Source organism: Rana temporaria, chromosome 10, assembly GCF_905171775.1.
Source record: "Rana temporaria chromosome 10, aRanTem1.1, whole genome shotgun sequence".
In the NCBI taxonomy this organism is placed as follows: domain Eukaryota; kingdom Metazoa; phylum Chordata; class Amphibia; order Anura; family Ranidae; genus Rana; species Rana temporaria.
Genome location: NC_053498.1, coordinates 102,506,979 through 102,529,074, shown reverse-complemented (window position 1 = coordinate 102,529,074; position 22,096 = coordinate 102,506,979). Strand labels below are relative to the sequence as shown.

Sequence of the window (22,096 nt, the reverse complement as noted above, 5' to 3'; positions counted from 1 at the left end):
AATATGATAAAAATCAAAAATCGGATTTTGCAATTGCGTCCCGCCATCTCAGAGCAAGAAGTGGCGGGCCACATCAGAGGGCGCCAGCGGTTGGGCACCCCTGCCTTAAGAGGAGTTTTTCAGCTGTAAAAATGCTCCAACTCTGACAAAAGCTTAAAGAATATGATTATTCAGCGTTTTTGAGCCATAAGCTTTTGTGGGAGTTTAGTTTTGCTGAAAAACGCTACTGCAAAAACGCTGTGAAACTCATTCTACAGCTAATGCTACTGGGATTTTTATAACGTTTAGTGTGTATAAGGCCTAAAGTTTTCTTCTGTTCAACAAAGCGGGCTCAAAAAAAATGAAAGAGATTGCCATACTAACACGAGCAATGTTGGTGCAGCGATTCTCCCCCCTGTCGTATTGTGTTCTGACAGGAGGCACATTGTGGTTGGTATGGGGGAAATCGGTAGTGGGGTCACATTGCGTGGGGTATCGGAGGAAAGTAATGGGTAGAGGGGTCACCGCGTGGGGGGATGGGTGGAGAGGTCACAGTGCAGGGTGTATTGGGGTGTGGGGGGGTAAATTAGAAGAGGGATCACAGTGTTTGGGAGAAACGGATAGAAGGGTCTCAGTATCTGGGAGGTAGAGAGGTGACGGCGCAGGTGGTATCAAGGGGGTGTTAGAGGGGTCACAGTGCTGAGGGTATCTGGGATGTAGTGAGGTCAGTTATGGGGGTATTTGGAGTGTAGAGGGGTCCCAATGAGGCATTTAGAGTAAATATGGTAACAGTGCAGGTGGTATTTGGGATTTAAATAGGTTAGAGTGCTGGGTGGTATCCAGGGGGTATAGAGGTAGTAATAGTGCTGGAAGGAAATCTTTTGTGTGTGTTGTTTAACCATGCCCCTTAACCTCTTGCTTACTGGGCACATATACCCCCTTCCTACCCACGCAAAATTTCAGCTTTTAGTGCTGTCACGATTTGAATGACAATTGCGCGGTCGTGCGACGTGGCTCCAAACAAAATTGGTGTCCTTTTTTTCCCACAAATAGAGCTTTCTTTTGGTGGTATTTGATCATCTCTGCGGGTTTTTATTTTTTGCGCTATAAACAAAAAAAAAATTTTGAAAAAAAATAATTTTTTTTTTTGCTATAATAAATATCCCATTTTTTTTTTTTTTTAAAAGCTATTTTTTTCCCTCAGTTTAGGCCAATATGTATTCTTCTACATATCTTTGGTAAAAAAAATCACAATAACTGTATAGTGATTGGTTTGTGCAAACGTTATAGCGCCTACAAAAGAGGGGATAGAATAATATTTATTTTTTACTAGTAATGGCGGCGATCTGCGATTTTTGTCAGGACTGTGATATTGCGGCAGCCACATCGGACACTTTTGACAAATTTTTGGGACCATTTACATTTATACAGCGAACAGTGCTATAAATATGCACTGATTACTGTATAAATGTGACTGGCAGGGAAGTGGTTAACACTAGAGGGCGATCAAGGGGTTAAATGTGTTCCCTGCTAGGTGATTCTTACTGTGGGGGGAGGGGACTGACTGGGGGAGGTGACCGATGGTTGTCCCTATGTACAAGGGACACGTCATCGGTCTCCTCTCCCTGACAGGACGTGGATCTCTGTGTTTACACACAGAAATCCATGTCCCTGGCTCTGTGACTGCAGATCGCAGGTACCGGACGGACATCGCGGCCGCCAGGCACGTGCAAAGGCACCTGAGTGACGCGGCGGGCACGCGCGCGCTCCCCAGCGGCAGGAGGCCAGAGGCCATAAATTGACAGTATCCCGGCATTGTAGAGCCACCTTGTGGCCGTCAATTGTCGATGGCCCGGATAGGAAGTGGTTAAGCCCCCCCCACTGATGCATGTAGCCACACCCACTTTTACAGCACCGCAAAAGAATTGGCTCCTAACTTTTTTAGCTGGCTCCGAGATTCAAAGCAAATTTGTCAAGCCCTGATGTAGAATTCCTTCACTGGTGCACATGACTGCCTTCTGACCTTCATTTGGCTTCATTTTGTGTTCCTGCTGACTTGTACGGAGAGAGGAGCAGTTATGACGTGAACAGCCCATGTCCACAGACCACCCCAGCGTGCACGAAATTGCAGATATGTCGCTGGATAAAGCATCATTCAAAACTCTGGCAATCAGATCCCTCCCATATATTACCAATTCTAGGATACCTAAACACGAGATACAATAATTGCCCTCACAGTGGTGGCGCAGTCCAGTGATGTGTGGAAATGATCTCATCAGCGCAGTGCTGACCAATCAAGAGTCAGTTAAACAGGTCAGAAAATTCTCGGACAAGTTGTGTTTTCTTTCATGCCGTCTGACTAATCAGAACTGCCAGCAACTAAAAGCGCGTCGCCTCTGCAATCTGCTACCAAGCGTTTTCAGGTCTGTTCTGTTGTTTTTAAAATGTTCAGTGTGGGTACATGAACTTCATCTCATTATGATTTCTGATACGATGGTAATAAAATATTGTCTAGATGTCAGCGCAGATGATTTTATTATTTCAAATGAGTGAGTGTCAGGAACTGTGAAGCCAGCTGAGGCACACTAAATGGTAAAACTGGAGTCTTTTGTACCACACAAAGGCGGAATCGTGCCATAATCCCGTCATATCGGTTATGAATGCAGTCATTTACACAGTACATAGTTATTCTTTGTGTACAGAAAAATGTATCCTTCTCATTGACACAACATTAGTAGCGCTGGCGTCCTGGGTTCAGTTCCCATCAAGATCATCATCTGTCAGGAGTTTGTGTTCTCCCTCTGTTTATATGGGTGACCTCCAACTAAGCTGGTCCTAGCAAGTGTGTATCTGTATAGCGGCTCTTTGGACTTTGGATTGCAAGCTTAATTGGCTCCTAAACAAAGAAAAAATAGTTGTGTGTGTGGGAACCTTAGATTGTGAACAACTTGAGGCCAGGTACTAATTTTTTTTATTTATTTTTTTCAAAGCGGGGTTCCGGGCATACATTTTTTTATTTATTTTTTTGCAAGCTAAAATTAATCACATTAAATAGTCCCTAAAACATATTGATGGCTCCCCAATCATTCCAGAAATCATTGCTAACACATGCCTTATATCAGGGTTTGACAAATTTGCTTGGAATCTAGGAGCCAGCTAAAAAAGTTAGGAGCCAAAAAAAGCGCCCAGTCCCGCCAAGCTCGCGCGCAGAAGCGAACGCATACGTGAGTAGCGCCCGCATATGTAAACGTTATTCAAACCACACTTGTGAGGTATCGCTGGGATTGGTAGAGCGAGAGCAAAAATTCGAGCCCTAGACCTCCTCTGTAACTCAAAACATGCAACCTGTAGAATTTTTTTAATCGTCACCTATTGAGATTTTAATGGGTAAATGTTTGTCGCCATTCCACGAGCGGACGCAATTTTGAAGCGTGACATGTTGGGTATCAATTTACTTGGTGTAACATTATCTTTCACAATATAAAAAAAAATGTGCTGACTTTACTCTTGTCTTATTTTTTAATTTAAAAAAGTGTATTTTTTTCCCCCCAAAAAGTGTGCTTGTAAGGCCGCTGCGCAAATACGGTGTGACAGAAAGTATTGCAACGACCGCCATTTTATTGTCTAGGGTGTTAGAATAAAAAATGATATATAATGTTTGGGGGCTTTACTTAGAGGGAAGGAGATGGCAGTGAAAACACAGTGAAAAACGCATTAGAATTGCTGGATTGCTGTTTTAATTGTAATGCCAATGGCCACCACAAGATGGCGCCAGATCACAGAAGGAAGCTTGCGCCGGCGGGGGATCCCGTGGCGGGTCCGCCGGCCAGAAATTGAGGCCGCGGCTTTGCAGCCTTTTGCAGGCCTAAGCTTCCCCGGGTGCCAGGTCACTATTTCGTGTCGCAATTGCGACCGGGCGCCCTGATTTTGTCGAGCCCTGCCTTATATCCTCCAGCTCATGTTGTGGCCGTATCCATCATATGTGTGGGCATGGGAAGCCCAGTTCATTTTTCTTCCTGGTTGAGGGAGAGGTGTATTCTGGGTGATTTTTAGGCATAGTAATGCCCAGAGACTCCTGGGAAATGAGTGTCATAATTTCCCAGGAGGCAATGGGGTCTTAGGACAGGAAGTTGAACCACCTAGGACCAGGAACTATCTGTCTAGTAACAGCCAGATAGAAGTGAGTAAATTTTTTTTTTTACATTAAAGGCAAGCTGTTAATAGTCCATTTTTAGGGTGGTATCATACTTACCTCCACTGTGCAGCTAGTTTTGCACAGTGGCCCCAAACTCTGTTTTTTGGGCTTTCTCAACGGCTCTCTAGGCTGCTCCCCGCATCAGATAACTCCCTCTAGGAAGCTCTCTCCCGAGGGGGTTACCTTGCAGGCGCGCTCCTGTGGCATACTCTCGGCGTCCATAGACGCTGAATGTATGTCTTGGCCCCGGCGCCTGCATCATTGGATTTGGTTGACAGCAGCAGGAGCCAATCTATCCAATGAAGAGCTGAGAACCCGTGGAGAGAGCGACGTGGGGATGCGCCCATGGTAATTCAGGGCTCAGGTGAGTAAAACGGGGGGCTCGGGGGCCGGACACTGCAAGGTGCATAGGATGCATTGAGGTGAAAAAACTTAAAGGTTTAAAACCCTGTGCCGTGTAAATTGTTTGATATATAAATACCAATCAATAATGAATAAGGGGAATCATCAATTTTCTTCCTAGTAACGTAAGAAAATCGAATCATCTATGGCTTGCCTTACCCATGGCTTATTCCCATATTTCTGTATCCGAGGGGAAAAGATACATTTCACAAGTGTCATATGCATCTATTGGAACGGTTTGTTTACTATAGGTATTTATATAGCACTGGCAATTTTACAAGTGCTTTACATGTGTACATTCATATCAGTCCCCGCCCTCAAGGAGCTTACAATCTAAGGTTCCTAACTCACATTCATAAATACACATACTAGGGCCAGTTTAGACAGGAGACAATTAACCTACCAGCATGTCTTTGGAGTGTGAGAGGATAATAATCTACCTAGAGGGAGACTACACAGAACATGCAAACCCCATGCAGATAGCATCCTGGTTGTGATTCCACACAAGGGCCCCGGTGCTGGAAGAAATGCTAGGTCACTAGCTGCTGATCATAAATATAAATAAATAGAGAGAGATGGATATAGGTAGATATCTGTACAAGCCTTGGGGTGAGTAGCTCAGTATGGGCAGAGTGTGCCTACAGTGAATCGGAGTCTAAACTCCTTCAACATGCAGAAGAATTTGGATTTGCAATGCTACTCAAAACAAATTTGCTCTTTTGAGGCTTTTGAGAAATCTAGGTGGCTGTACAGACGTCAGTACGTTGGCAGGGTTTCAGGCTGGCATACACACCCTTTTTAAGCCCTGACTCTCTATTTTATTTGATTGTACGTGTGTGTAAGTATATGTACAGTGGGGAAAATAAATATTTGATCCCTGTAGATTTTGTAACAAAAAATTTAAGGGTCTATAATTTTTATCATAGGTGTATTTTAAATGAGAGAGACAGAATAGCAACCAAAAATCCATGAAAAAAAACACATGATTCAAATGTTATCAATTGAGTTTCAGTCCAGTGAGTAAAACCATCATGGGCAAGACCAAAAAAGCTGTCAAAGGATGTCGGGGACAAGATTGTAGACCTGCACAAGGCTGGAATGGGCTACAAGACCATCACCAAGAAGCTTGGTGAGAAGGAGACAACTGTTAGAGTGATTATTCGCAATTGGAAGAAATACAAAATTACCATCAATTGCCCTTGTTCTGGAGATCCATGCAAGATTTCGCTTCATGGGGTAGGGATGATCATAAGAAAGGGGATCATCCCAGAAGGACACAGGAGGAGCTTGTGAATGATCTCAAGGCAGTTGGGACCACAGTCACCAAACAAACCATTGGTAACACAATATGCCGCCATGGATTGAAATCCTGTGGCACTCGCAAGGTCCCCCATCCTCAAGAAGGCACATGTACAGGCCCATCTGAAGTTTGCCCAAGGAACATCTAAATGATTCAGAGAAGAATTAGTCAGATGAGACCATAATTGAGCTCTTTTGCATTAATTCGACAAGCTGTGTTTCGAGGAAGAAAAATACTGACTATGACCCCAAGAACACCATCCCTACAGTCGAGCACGGAGGTGGAAACATTATGCTTTGAGGATGTTTCTCTACTAAAGGTACAGGCCGACTTTTTTGCATTGAGGGGCCAATTAACAGGGCTATGTATTGTAAAATCTTGGGTCAGGACCTTCTTCCCTCAGCCAGACACTGAAGATGGGTCATGGATGGCTCTTCCAGCATGACATTGACCCAAAACATACCATCAAAGCAACACAGGAGCGGCTCAAGAAGAAGCCGACCTTTAAAGCGGATTTCTGCCTAGGTGTAAAAAAATGTAATATTACAATTTACTATATGGACGCTTACCTGTCCAGGGAGCCTGCGATGTTGGCAACCCAGCTGATCTTCGGATCAACAGTCGGGTGCAACAACCGCCATTCCAGGTAGGGGAGCCTGGCAGTGAAGCCTTTTCGGCTGCTTTAATCCTAGAAATTTTTTGTGTGTGCGTAATATATAAATATATATATATATATATATAAATATATATATATATATTATAAAATCTTGCAGGTAAAGTGAATAAAAATAATTATCTTGTTGCAATGGGGCCTGAAAGTGGGTGGGATATATTGGGCAGAAAGTGAACATGTTGTTTCCCAAGTTGAAGTCTTTGAGAGCAGAAAACATGGAGTAAGGATCTGAGCGGCTTTGACAGAGGCCAAATTGTAATGGCTAGATAACTGGACCAAAGCAACTCCAAAACTGCACCAGGATGTTCCTGACCTGCAGTAGTTATAAACTACCAAAAGTGGTCCAAAGAAGCTAATGCCCTGTACACACGATCGGTTCATCCGATGAAAACAGTCTGATGGATTTTTTCATCAGATATCCGATGAAGCTGATTTTCATCAGTCTTGCCTACACACCATCAGTTAAAACGATCGTGTCAGAACGCGGTGACGTAAAACACAACGACGTGCTGAGAAAAATTAAGTTCAATGCTTCCGAGCATGTGTCGACTTGATTCTGAGCATGCGTTGATTTTTAACCGATGGACATGCCAACAGACGATCGTTTTTTTTCTATCGGTTTTTTAACCATCAGATAATTTTAAAACAAGTTCCTATTTTTTTTCACCGATGGATAAAAAAACGATGGGGCCCACACACGATCGGTTCGTCTGATGAAAACGGTCCATCAGACAAACCGATCTTGTGTACGCGGCATTAGGCTCATTGATGCACGTGAGTGAGTGAGAAACTTGTATAGCGCAACAAATGCGAACTTAATCGCCTCAAGGCGCTGGCAGCCTTCGTGGGGGGCGAAGGCTGGCTCATGTAGTCTGATCTAATCGAAGACCTATTGTAGCTCAAGTTGCTGAAAAAATAAACACAATAAAAATATGTAAACAAAGTATAAGCAACATGTATCCTATTAGAAAAAAAAAAAAATGAATCCCTATTTAAAACTTTAGGCATTAAAGTGTCAGCGTGCAATCCATTTTACTTCAGTTTATTTTCATTTTAACTCTCTATTGCCCTCTCTCCTCAAATCGGATTTGGCCCATCTAAGGGCCAATTCAATTTCACACTATATGCAATAATGGACGTTTTGCCGTATGGTAAAACTTCTGTCACAGCAGGGACACAGGAAACAATTGCTTCCTATGTGTCCCATTTACACTGAACAGCAGCCTAGCTGCATTTTGTCCCGGCGCTTTGGGCAGAATCGCACTGCAAGGTTAGGCAGCCCATCACGCTGCCTGCCATTGCAGTGAATGAACTGTACATTTTGTAAAACGCACAATAAAGTTTGTACCAAAAAAAAAAAGAAGCTGTGTGATGAACAAAATCACGCACCACACGGAGAATTGTTCTGGCTTGCTCTGCGTTTTTCTGCGAATTCATCCTATAGATGACCTATGTTTCACAACAGATGTCTTCTATTAGAGCCCCTAAATCTGATTTACCAGTAGCACGGCATTTCAAACAATGCGGGCATTCACGAGCACAACTCAGGTTTATGGTAATTGATCATCTACCTTTTTTTTATTAATGCCTAAAGGTTTGAATAGAGATTATGATTTGCATCTTTTATTTTTTATTTTTTTTTATTGGATACATATTGGTTGCAGGTTTTATTTTTTTATTTTTAGGTGCAGAGGTAATTGGCTAGTTCCATATCCTCAAGCAAGGTCTGCGACTGAATGCATGTCAGCTGCTTCTTTATTCCCGGTCAATTGAGGATAAGATTTAAATGCATTTGTATTATTCTATTTTATGCTTCTTGTCTCTGGTGAAAGATCCTTGTGGGGTCCAAAATTTTTGTACTGATGAATGCATTATGAAGATAGAAAATTCGGGATAAAGTGCTGCAGATTGGACTCATGCCCACATCTGTACATTTTATAAATATTTGCTACAGCATTTCTATACTGCAGGGCTAAACGCAGACCCTTGTTCAGACAGACAGCCATTTTAGGCTAGGTATGGCTTGTAGTCTGAAGTCTTCATTAACTAAATTGTGGGGAAGAAGTAAGTTTAGTTTACATTTATACATTTATTTTAGGGCTGTTACTGTTCAAAAAAATTTTAATCAATTAATCGGCTAATTTTGATTAATTATAACGCACATACAGATCCAACTACTTTAGCTGATCTCCTTGCAGGCTGATTCCCAGTGCAGCTACCAACCACTGGAAAAATGGATAGCAGGATACAAAAAACACACAAAGGCAGCGCTCGATGGGAATAGCATTAAAACTTTTATAGTCTTCATGTAGGTAACAAAATAAATATTGCACTGGAGATAAAATCGATGTAGCTACATAAACTGTAAAAATGGTGCGAGTAATACCAAACGGTACCAAAAGCAGTCATAAAAACATGTAGCTAAGTATGATACTGGTATAAAAATGTGTACAACGATACCACTGCTGAATCCAGATGAGGAGGGGTTAACATCAGTCCGTTGGCATGTAGATGTCCCATGAAGGGAACTATCACAACTCCCAGTGGATGGTTGTAGAATCCCAGGTTGATGGAGGGAAGTGATAGAGGGAAGTGTAACAGCCCTTGCGTGTGGCAGATAGTGAGGTCCCGCCGGCATGCAGATATGAAGGCACAGCAAAGGAGCCCTTCAGATGGACACGGCAAGCCCCGCCGGTGTCTGTGACGTTACTGGATCTCCGACTGAACTCCCTGAAGGCCCAGAAGCCGGCGAAGAGGCGAGTCCTGATCAAAAGAATTTTAATCGATCAAAAATATTTTGATCGATCAAAACAAATAAAAGATTAATCAATTAATTAAAAGTTAATTTGCACATCCCTAATTTATTTTAATTTCTGTTTTTTGTTTGCTCTTTTATATATTCCATTATAATATAGGTTTTCATTGCCCTTCAGTGTTTTTGTAAAGTTTTTTTTTTTTTTTTTTTTTTTATATTTGTATACATCTAGTAGTCTTCAGTGTAATCTGACTTAACCAGATGTTTCAGCTACAAAAGTGGTTCGCTGACTGTTCCTCGCATTCTGATTGGCTCCTGAAACCTTTCTTCCGAACATTCCACATTATAAGTCCATTAGACCAAGCAAGGCTGAGCACACTTAGCCCATCACACACACATCTTGTATCATTCACTTGCTGCCTGTCTTCTTTAATTGCAAAGCAGATTTTGCTCGTGTCCTTTTTTTCCTCATGCTTTTTTTATCTGAAGTTTTGACTTGCCTATTACATTGAGGAGATGTCTAGAATCTACTTTCCAGACAGATATGTCGACTTTTTCATAAGACAAATCACGTCGCTGAGCTGCCACTGCTCAAGGTTGTTGGAGGAAGTGAAGGCGCAACCAGTGAAGCTGTACGGTGGACTCAGTTTTTTGTTTACCTACCTTCTGTAAAGTCAAAGGAACTAAATGAGTTTTATAGCCACCAATAATATTCCACTTTTCAGTGTTCTGGCAGATTATGAGTTAACAGGGACACCTAATTTGTTGCTTGGACGGGCACGTCGTGTCTTCATCCAGCTTTGCTCTTCAAGTCTCAGTAGGCAAGAGCAGCGAAACTGCTAACAAAACATATTTTATTTTTTCTAGGTGTAACGGTCTATTAGACAGTAAGTTTCAGAAAGTAAGATCTTTTGTTGTTTTACCAGGCATATCCAGGACCCAGCGGGCCAGCTACTAACGTGGAACAAACCACCCAAAAGTGTGCTGGTGATCAAGAAAGTCAGAGATGCAAGTTTACTGCAGCCCTTCAAGGATCTCTGTGTATTCCTTATAGAGGTGAGTGAGATTCCCCCCCTCCCCCAATGGGGTGGCCACTATATACATTCGTACTTACAGGGAGATGTATAGCCTTAATTTTTTATGCACATGGTAGAGATGAGCCTAAACTAGATAATCTTATCAATGTGTGTTAATGGTACAAAATGTTATAGGAAATATCTCAACGCAAACCACCTCCCTCCAAGTGAGGCTTGCCTAGTTGTAACAGCTGCAGAATTTAATTTCTACAAAAGATAACAACCTTAAGATGGCAATATATTGTTTTATAGTTGCATTGTTTTCACTAGAGGGAAGAAAGTGGGTACATGTAGATGTATGCATGATTGCTGTTTGATTAGTTGGCTTTTATAGCATCAAAGTGTGTTAGCGGTAGTTTCTGTATATATTGTAGCGATTCACAATGTTTGTGCTTTACGGCTCATTCTCAATATGCAAGTCTGTGACTCACTAATAATAATGTAGCCACTGTGTGTTCGATGTCTCATAGGTATAAGGCAGAGTTATTGTAGAGAGCCTCTGTCTATATCTCAACAGTTCCTTGGCAGTGAGAAAGCTTTTGTGAGTGTTTGATCTACTGCAAATCTCATTTGAAGTGGTTGTAAACGCCCCCCCCCCCCCCTTCCGGCCGCAGACATCTCTCCCGGAGGTTACTTCCGGGTATCACCGCTCCGGCGCTGTGATTGGCCACAGTGATTGGTCAGAGTGGAGATGGAGAAGCCGCCATATCCATTCTAAAAAACAGCATTCTCAGTGCGCCTGCGCCGTAGACATCAGTGCATTTTCCTATGCAAATATCTCCTTAACAGTTTAGGTTAAGGCAGTGCTTCGCAATTATTTTCTGTCATGCCCCCCCTAGGAAGAAGAAAACATTTCGCACCCCCCCCCCCCCCCCGCGCGACTGTAAATAGTATAATTTGTCTATAAAATTGTTATAAGTACACCTCTGCATAACACCATATCCTTATTAACGTATAAGAGAATAAATAGTAAGCTCACCAGTCTTTCCTCGTCTCCCACCGTAGTTACAGTGAAGCCAAGCGCTACATACGCCTCGTCATATTTCCTCGTCTTAGCCTTCGGGAGACTTTCTGTTATCTCCTTCTCTCTCCGCCTGTCTTCTCATCCCTGTTAAAACATTTTCCATGATGTCACTTGAGGGTCTGCTACACTTCGTGTCTACAAAGAGTCACACGGGCGGGTTTGGCCAATCAGGATAGAGCATTATGTCTATCCAATCGGGTCTGTTCTCCTCGAAAGGGTCACGTGGTCCTCCGCGTCGGGCTGCTACTGGGGCTGCGCTGGGACAATCTCAAGTGATCCCGCCGCGCTGCTCCCTCTCTCTGCAGTATGCAGTATTTGCCGAGGTCAAACGAGCCCCCCTTTACGGAGCCCCACTATTTGAGAAGCACTGGGTTAAGGAGATATTTCTTGCACCTACAGGTTAGCCTTAATCTAGGCTTACCTGTAGGTGAAAGTGATCAGAGAGGGTTTACCACCACTTTAATATAATGACAAGAAATTTGTAATGGTAGCTAGCATGTAAAAGCCACAACAGCAATACCTGTCTAGTAGGACTGTGGCTGTAGACTTTCTTAACCTGCAATAAATGAGCCATATAGCCTAAGGCCCCTTTCACATTGAGGAGTTTTTCAGGCGGTAAAGCGCTAAAAATAGCGCTGCTATCCCGCCTGAAAAACTCCTGCACTGCAGACTCAATGTGAAAGCCCGAGGGCTTTCACACTGAGGCGATGCGCTGGCGGGAGACAAAAAAATCTCCTGTCAGCAGCATCTTTGGAGCAGTGAGAGGAGCGGCATGTATACCGCTCCTTCACCGCTCCTTCCCATTGAAAACAATGGGAACCGCGGCAATACCGCCCGCAATGCGCCTCTATAGAGGCGCATTGCGGGCGGTATTAACTCTTTATCGGCCGCTAGCGGGGGTTAATACCGCACCGCTAGCGGCTGATACCCGCGGCAATTCCGGCGGTATAGCGCCGCTATTTTTAGCGGCGTTATACCGCCACCGCAGCTCCCGCCCCAGTCTGAAAGGGGCCTTAATGTAGTTAAAAACAAGCCATCCCTGAAGCTGCAACCACAGAGAAGCAGTTCCTCCCGTAAATTCACAAGAGGTGCAGTATAGACCTTCAAGTCAGGTCTCGGCACTCTGCTATCTCCTCATTTCTGTGCACCTGCTCCATATGTACATTAGAAGGTTGCTGGGAAAGGGGAGTAGAATGAACTGAGCTGCAGAGTGTAATTGTGTTTACGAGACAAAACCATTGTTTTTTGCTAGAAAATTACTTAAAATCCCCAAACATTATATATATTTTTTTCTAACACCCTAGAGAATAAAATGGCAGTCATTGCAATACTTTTTGTCACACCGTATTTGCGCAGCGGTCTTACAAGCGCACTTTTTTTGGAAAAAATTCACTTTTTTAAATTAAAAAATAAGACAACAATAAATTTGGCCCAATTTTTTTATATATTGTGAAAGATAATGTTACGCCGAATAAAATGATACCCAACATGTCACGCTTAAAAATTGTGCCCGCTCGTGGCATGGCGTCAAACTTTTACCCTTAAAAATCTTGATAGGCGACGTTTAAAAAATTCTACAGGTTGCATTTTTTGAGTTACAGAGTAGGCCTAAGGCTAAAATTATTGCTCTCGCTCTAACGATCGCGGCGATGCCTCACTTGTGTGGTTTGAATACCGTTTTCATATGCGGGCTTTACTCGCATATACGTTCGCTTCTACGCGCGAGCTCGTCGGGACGGGGCGCTTTAAAATTTTTTTTGGGGGTTTTCGCATTTATTTTTATTTATTTTACAATTTTTAACACTGAAAAAAAAAAAAAATTATCACTTTTATTCCTATTACAAGGAATGTAAACATCCCTTGTAATAGAAAAAAGCATGACAGGTCCTCTTAAATATGAGATCTGGGGTCAAAAAGACCTCAGATCTCATATTTAGGCTTAAATGCAAAAAAAAAGAAAAAATTTTGAAATGTCATTTTTTCAAATGACAAAAAAAAAAAAATGTTTCTTTAAGAGGCTGGGCGGGACTGACGTTTTGACGTCACTTCCGCCCAGCAGAGCTATGGGGACGGGCGAAGGAGATTTTTCCTTCAGTCTCGTCCCCGCTCAGCTAGCGAACGGTCGCGATCCCCTCCGCCGCTACCGACGGCTATGGTAAGCGGCGGAGGGCGCGGGAGAGCGGCGGGAGGGGGGCCCTCTCCTGCCACCGATAACTGCGATTTCGCGGCGAATCCGCCGCGGAGACCGCCATTATCGTTTACACGGCCGCCCACAGAAGAGATGAATATCTCGATTGTGGCAGCAGCTGCTGCCGTTACCGAGATATTCATCTTTAAAGTGAGGACGTATAACGACGGTGGGCGGTCGGCAAGTAGTTAAGACAGTACTTCTGCTGTCATGTTGGAGGATGAATTCCTCAGTGCCTGCAGCTACAGAGGTTAATGTGTTACTAAACTTAATTGTTTTTTAAATGATAATAACAAACATGTTATACTTACCTGCTCTGTGCAGTGGTACCTCTTCTGGGGTCCTCGGCGGGATTCTTGGCTCCTCTTCTTTTTCTGCGGAATACTATAGGGGAGAGGTAGCCCCCGCGCTCCTGAGCTGGGAGTCAATGGAGCCTCAGTCCTATAAGATGAACACTGCAGTAATAACTAGTAATATTTTCCTACTGAAATTACAGAAAATTGAGCTAGGCGCGCATAAGGTGGCGGCTGCTAGTACTGCCTAAACCCATAAATGCTCACCTAGGGGGGACATGTTGATTGGACTTTCCAGGTACTAAAATTACGCTATATCTTCCCTTTTAAATATGAAATATGAACTAAACTGCTTTTCATACCATAAAGTGTGAGGACATGTTTAGCGTTGGTGCAAACCTACTTAACGCAGACTATTAACAGAGGCTCCAAAAAATCCCATGCAGTACACTTTATGAAAGTCATTGTTTGCATAGGATAAGCCAAGTTCTCTTCTCACTCCCATGTTGACAGCGATTAGGCCTGGCTGTAGGTAATTCAGGCGGTGCTGATTATTGAAGGGATGGCACGCCAACCCTCTCCCTACCCCAGAAGCCAGTAGTTACGTGGGAAAGTTTGCACCAACGTTGAAGCTGTGCTCTTTTAACTCATAGTTTGCGATATCTCACAATTTTTGTATTTTTTTTTTTTTCATTTTTACATTCATTTTAAAGTGAATCTGCAGTATTTTTTCCCTAGCTTATTGAATTTTTTTTTTTATCTTTCTTTTTATTGAAAAGTTTTCCAAGATGTATACATTTTGTTACAGCAGACAATGATGTATACTAAAGACACATCCAACATTAAAGGATATGTATCATTGACTTTGCAGAGGTAAACTTCTAAAGCAGTAGCCGGTTGTTAAGTGTCGTTACCAATATAATCAAAGGCAGTAAGTTAAAGGAGAAGTCCGGCCAAAGCTCATTTGGCTGGGCTTCTTCTTTGAGTCACAGGAGTACAATCCGATTTGCACTACTGTGACCCGTTTTCTGCTGAGGGCAATCTGGAGTCCGCTCTCTGCTGACGTCACGGATATCCGTCCAGGCACCACGTCATCCAGACAATGGGATTTTGGATCCGCCAGGTGCCTGGACTTGTACCCGTCTCCGCCTCCTAGTGAGCCGCTGAGAGGCTGAGACAGCCTGCTCCACCCCCTCCAAAGATCAGCGCTCCAATGAGTGTGGAGGCAGAAGAGCAGAGAGCTGTGACTCAGTCAGCAACTCTGCTCACTGAACTGTGGAAGCTGAGTGATCGGCGTGTTCGATTGCTCGGTTTTCAGTGCAGAGATGCCAGGGGACAGATGGTAAGGTATGAATAAAAAAAAAAAAAAGGAAACCATACTTCTCTTTTAAGCGGCGCAAGGACATAACATTTGCAAGTCTGCCATTGATAGTCTTAAATACTTAGCAGATAGCTGTAGTCATAGTTTGTCTTCGCTAACATCCAATCTTAAAATGAGCAAATAAGAATAATCTACTGTAACCTGGATCACATAACTACATTCAAGAGGTTAGAGATTCAAAGAAATAGGAGCAAGAATAGAGAATTAAGAGAGAGAGAGAAAAAAGGGGACGTGATTTAAGTTGAGAGGTGGGAAAAAGGAAGGAAAGGACCTTACACCTTCCCTACTGGGCAATTCTAAAAATGTCCCTATGGGGGTTCAGATCCTAAATTGCATGCCCTGCAGTGGAATTAGTATGAATCCATAATATGCCAATATTCGTAATCAAATTGTTAAACCTAGCCGGTAGATATTCCATTTTAAACGTCATGTATGCGTTCTACAGAGGTCCTCTCTGAATGGTGGGGATGTCCTCTTCCATTTTAAAGCAACTAAACATCTAGCTGCAGATAAGATGCGATTCATCAACTTTGTGGCTATTTTGGTGGAGTTTGGTATAGGCAAGCCCAGTAGATAATAAGCTGAATTTAAGAGGCAAGAAGGTATTTCAGAATGTTTTTTGTAGTTTTCCAAAAAAGACAAACACTAGGGTGTTCCTAGTAGATATGATGCAGGGTTCCCAGAGACTTTCCACATCTCCAACATGTAGAGAGCTTGTTGATATTTTAATGAACTGCTTACAATGCTATAATGCAGCCATACCTTTTTTATATGTAGTTTTGAACGGCATAGGGAGGTGTTTGAACTCCTGTCAGGTCTTTACTTCTCTTTTTCCATTTTGGGGAGATTTTACCCCAATTCCCCATCACTTTGAGGGGTCTCATGTTTTTGTTACCTGTGTGCCCAGTGGAAAGACTTCCCCATTTTCCTGTTCTGTTTGTCATCTCTACGGGGACAGCAATACAAAGCTGTATACAGTAAAGAAAAAGGCTATTGGATTGAAAGTTAGCTAATTGAATAAAAATATATATGAACACACCAACAAGTTTTAGTAGTTCTGAAGGACTCCATAAGGCTTAAAAGAGCTGCAACCAGTCTTTGGATTTATCACTGTAAGGCCCCGTACACACGGTCGGACCAAACCGATGAGACTGGCCCGTCGGACCGTTTTCATCGGTTCACCTCTGAAGTGGCCGTACGGCCTGATCTGTGCACACACATCAGTCCAAAATCCGATCGGGTCAGAACGCGGTGACGTCAAACACACAACGTGCTGAATAAAACGAAGTTCAATGCTTCCAAGCATGCGTCGACTTGATTCTGAGCATGCGCGGGTTTTGAACCGATGCTTTTCTGTACTAACCATCGGTTTGGTCCGATGGGGCAGCGGTCCATCGGTTCGGTTTTAAAGCATGTTTAGAAATTTTGGCCCGAAGGAAACCAGACCGATGGCCTATACACACGGTCGGTTTGGTCCGATGAAAATGAACTTCGGTTCATTCTCATCGGACCAAACCGACCGTGTGTACGGGGCCTTAGATGAACTTTATTTGGAATCTTGGGCCTCGTACACACGACCGGATCTATCCGCTGGGATTGATCCGCGGATCAGTTCCAGCGGACAAATCCGGTCGTCTGTACGGCCTAGCGGATATTTATCCGCGGAGATTCGTCCGGCCGATCGATTTCAAGCGGATAGAAATTTCTTAGCATGCTAAGAAATCTATCCGCTTGAATCGTGTCCAGTAGATTGATCCGGTCATCTGTACAGACTCACCGGATCAATCCGTCCGCTCCCCTCCCTCGCATGCGTCGTAATGATTCGACGCATGCGTGGAAGTACTTACCTTGCCGCGTCATCGTCGCTGCGACGGTGCGACACGTCACCGCGGATGTATTCCACGCGGATTTTGATCCGATGGTGTGTACAAGCCATCGGATCAAAATCTGGAGGAGGAATCTCCGCTGGAAACGGTCCGGCGGACCGTTTCCAGCGGAGATCCCCTCGTCTGTACGAGGCCTAATGCTTCTAACCCTTATTTGCCATAGAGTAAGACCTGATTGAGATTTTCTGAGAAAGTGTTTTACATGTGAAGTGATCTTTGCAATCAAGTGGTTATCTGTGTCTGCTATGGGCCAATTTTAGGTAGACTGATGATTTTAGCAGAAGAGTGCAGGATTGAATTTTTTTTTTTGTCGTTGCATAAAAGGCAGTTATACCTTCTTTAATTTCTTACTAAGGATTAAAAAAAAAAAAAAAAAAATGAAATTATGATATTGTAGCAGGGTTCTCTTTTAGCTGACCTTTTCTTACCATTTACATTTTTTTTTCCAACTATCTTATTCAGCAAAAGAACATGATAGTCTATGTGGAGAAGAAAGTGTTGGAAGACCCTGACATTATTAACGATGAGAGTTTTGGACCAGTGAAAAAAAGGTTTTGCACTTTTCGAGAAGGTGAGAATGAAATGCTGAATAGCAGTTATCAAATCTCAGAGTTTTAAGTGTATGTAAACCGTAACCATGTACTTCTACTTGCCCCCTTTTTTGTCTATTTGGAAGTATTTTGTTATGTAAGCTTAAAAAGTGCAAAAAATAAAAACTATTACCGGTAAATCAAAAATCTGAAGCTTTCCTGTATCTAGTGCTTGCTCCGTGTGTTGCCCAAATGAGAATATTTAGCCCTTCCAGGCATAACCTCGCGACTACACAATGACTGGCCTTTGTGTTGTGGAGATGGGAGGGGTAGGAGGGTCCAGATAAGTTTGACGAGATAACTGGACAGGTCTGACAACCCTTAATTAGTGGGAATGCTTTAATAAGCATTCCCAGTATTGATATTCGTTTTTTATTATTAGTGGGAATGCTTTAATAAGCATTCCCAGTATTGATATTCGTTTTTTATTAGTGGGAATGCTTTAATAAGCATTCCCAGTATTGATATTCGTTTTTTATTATTCTTAATTTTAATTTTAATTTTATTCCGTACGTTTTTTGGCTCTGCGTAACTTCTGCATACTTTGAGCTATTGAGACCATTCAACTATTAAAATGTTCGTCTCGTTCAGCTAACGATGGGACTTCTTCAAGTTTTTTTGTACTATTTATACTTTTTAAAATATTAAGCTTTTAGACACTTTTTTTTAACATTGAAGTCAATGAGAACATGCTTTTTACCGCTTCAAAACACACGTTCTGCCAAAAGTTTCAGCTCCTTCATACTTTCACTTACAGACACCAAACAAACTTTAAAGCGGTCACAAAATATTCAGCTATCCAAACATGACTTTTTAGATTGATATCTTTTACGGTTTTTGTGAAAACGCAATTTACGTTTAGTGATATTTTATCGGTTATAATGTAATCCTATGGAGCAGGTTTAGAGTGTGTCATGTGACCTTTAGAGTGGAGATCATCCACAAAAAATATTATCTTTAAAAAAAGGGGGAACAAATTGCTCTCACGCCCACAAGATCTACTTGTCATACACAATTTATATATCAAAACGTAGGTATGCTTGTCTGGTTTCAGGCAATGTGATCAGTTTTGTGATACGTATTTTAGTTTTAGTTCCAGGAGCTTCTAAAGGACAAGAGTCATGTTAAAAAGTCTAAAAAATGTTTCTGCAAAACACACAAAGACGCTCTTTTCTAAATCGCTGACATGGCCACATTTTTAAGTTTATCAACAAAAATTTCATATCGATGCGTTCACAAGGGCCGTGTCTTTCAAACGGTGAAGTCGCTGTATCGATCGCATGTACGGTTGTGGATTTATTACGTTTTGTTTGAAGGCTTCGATAACTGATTTTGTGTGTGGATGAAAGCGTTTCTAATGGTATTTTGATTCCCTAAATAGCTTTCTTTACCTCAGTGCAGTCCTCCTCCCCCACCTCATGTGGAGAAAGCCTCTTGAGGGGGGAGGGGCGACCAGTCAAGTCAGGACACTCTCTATATTGCAGATAGAGAAAGGAGCTGTGTGATATTAGGCTTTATAAGTACTGAAGGAACACTGCTTGTATGTCCTAAAGATAGTGTAGTGGTTATGGTGAATGGCTTTTGTGCGGGCTCAGCAATTCAGCATTCCCACTCGCATTTTCCTCAGGAAATGCATTGTCTAGTTATTCTTTTTATTCTTATCCTTTATTCCGTACGTTTTTTGGCTCTGCGTAACTTCTGCATACTTTCAGCTATTGAGACCATTCAACTTTTAAAATGTTCGTCTCATTCAGCTAACGATGGGACTTCTTCAAGTTTTTTTGTACTATTTATACTTTTTAAAATATTAAGCTTTTAGACACTTTTTTTTAACATTGAAGTCAATGAGAACATCCTTTTTCCTGCTTCAAAACACACGTTCTGCCAAAAGTTTCAGCTCCTTCATACTTTCACTTACAGACACCAAACAAACTTTAAAGCGGTCACAAAATATTCAGCTATCCAAACATGACTTTTCAGATTGATATCTTTTACGGTTTTTGTGAAAACGCAATTTACGTTTAGCGATTTTTTTCACAAAATGGAATCGGTTATAATGTAACCCTATGGAAGGGATTTAGAGTGTGTCATGTGACCTTTACAGTGGAGATCTTTGAAAACAAAAATTATCTTTAAAAAAAGGGGGAACAAATTGCTCTCACGCCCACAAGATCTACTTGTCATACACAATTTATATATCAAAACGTAGGTATGCTTGTCTGGTTTCAGGCAATGTGATCAGTTTTGTGATACGTATTTTAGTTTTAGTTCCAGGAGCTTCTAAAGGACAAGAGCGACAAAACCACTCTCATTGACCGTCATGTTAAAAATTTTAAAAATTTTCCTGCAAAACACACAAAGACGCTCTTTTCTAAATCGCTGGCTTGGCCACAATTTTAAGTTTATCAACATAAATTTCATATCGATGCGTTCACAAGGGCCGTGTCTTTCAAACGGTGAAGTCGCTGTATCGATCGCATGTACGGTTGTGGATTTATTACGTTTTGTTTGGAGGCGTAATTAATGTATTGGTCTGTGAATTAAAAGGCGTTTGTAATGGAATTTCTTTCCATAAATAGCTTTCTACCTCAGTGCAATATTCCTCCTCACTGACCTGGGGGGAGGGGAAACCTCTTGAGGGGGGAGGGGCGACCAGGAAGTCAGCATACTCTCTACTTTGCAGATAGAGAAAGGAGCTGTGTGTCCTAAAGATAAGTGTAGTGGTTATGGTGAATGGCTTTGGTGCGGGCTCAGCAATTCAGCATTCCCACTCGCATTTTCCTCAGGGAATGCATTTTTAGTGGGAATGCTTTAATAAGCATTCCCAGTATTGATATTCGTTTTTTATTATTCTTCTTCTTAATTTTAATTTTATTCCGTACGTTTTTTGGCTCTGCGTAACTTCTGCATACTTTCAGCTATTGAGACCATTTAACTTTTAAAATGTTCGTCTCATTCAGCTAACGATGGGACTTCTTCAAGTTTTTTTGTACTATTTATACTTTTTAAAATATTAAGCTTTTAGACACTTTTTTTTAACATTGAAGTCAATGAGAACATCCTTTTTCCTGCTTCAAAACACACGTTCTGCCAAAAGTTTCAGCTCCTTCATACTTTCACTTACAGACACCAAACAAACTTTAAAGCGGTCACAAAATATTCAGCTATCCAAACATGACTTTTCAGATTGATATCTTTTACGGTTTTTGTGAAAACGCAATTTACGTTTAGCGATTTTTTCAGAAAATGTAATCGGTTATAATGTAACCCTATGGAAGGGATTTAGAGTGTGTCATGTGACCTTTAGAGTGGAGATGATTGAAAAAACAGTTATCTTTAAAAAAAGGGGGAACAAATTGCTCTCACGCCCACAAGATCTACTTGTCATACACAATTTATATATCAAAACGTAGGTATGCTTGTCTGGTTTCAGGCAATGTGATCAGTTTTGCGATAGGCATTTGACTTTTAGTTCCAGGAGCTTCTAAAGGACAAGTGCCTCAAACGCCCTCCCATTGACCGTCATGTTAAAAAGTCTAAAAAAAATTCCTGCAAAACACACAAAGACGCTCTTTTCTAAATCGCTGACATGGCCACATTTTTAAGTTTATCAACATAAATTTCATATCGATGCGTTCACAAAAGCCTTGTGTTTCAAATGGTGTAGTCGCTGTATCGATCGCATGTACGGTTGTGGATTTATTACGTTTTGTTTGAAGGCTACGATAACTGATTTTGCGTGTGGATGAAAGCGTTTCTAATGGTATTTTGATTCCCTAAACAGCTTTCCTTACCTCAGTGCAGTCCTCCTCCCCCACCTCATGTGGAGAAAGCCTCTTGAGGGGGGAGGGGCGACCAGGCAAGTCAGGACACTCTCTATATTGCAGATAGAGAAAGGAGCTGTGTGATATTAGGCTTTATAAGTACTGAAGGAACACTGCTTGTATGTCCTAATGATAGTGTAGTGGTTATGGTGAATGGCTTTGGTGCGGGCTCAGCAATTCAGCATTCCCACTCGCATTTTCCTCAGGAAATGCATTGTCTAGTTCTTAATTTTAATTTTAATTTTATTCCGTACGTTTTTTTGGCTCTGCGTAACTTCTGCATACTTTCAGCTATTGAGACCATTCAACTTTTAAAATGTTCGTCTCGTTCAGCTAACGATGGGACTTCTTCAAGTTTTTTTGTACTATTTATACTTTTTAAAATATTAAGCTTTTAGACACTTTTTTTTAACATTGAAGTCAATGAGAACATCCTTTTTCCTGCTTCAAAACACACGTTCTGCCAAAAGTTTCAGCTCCTTCATACTTTCACTTACAGACACCAAACAAACTTTAAAGCGGTCACAAAA

General features: G+C 41.9%; 1 protein-coding gene across 5 annotated transcripts in view; it reads left to right on the top strand.

Moving 5' to 3' along the window:
- NADK (NAD kinase) overlaps positions 1 to 22,096 on the top strand; it is a 143,300-nt gene that overhangs the window by 89,697 nt on the left and 31,507 nt on the right. For all 5 annotated transcript variants that reach the window (XM_040325879.1, XM_040325882.1, XM_040325881.1 and 2 more), the window contains 2 exons: positions 10,231 to 10,360; positions 17,615 to 17,723. In XM_040325879.1, the coding sequence (XP_040181813.1) occupies positions 10,231 to 10,360; positions 17,615 to 17,723 (239 nt within the window). The remainder of the gene's footprint in view (positions 1 to 10,230; positions 10,361 to 17,614; positions 17,724 to 22,096) is intronic.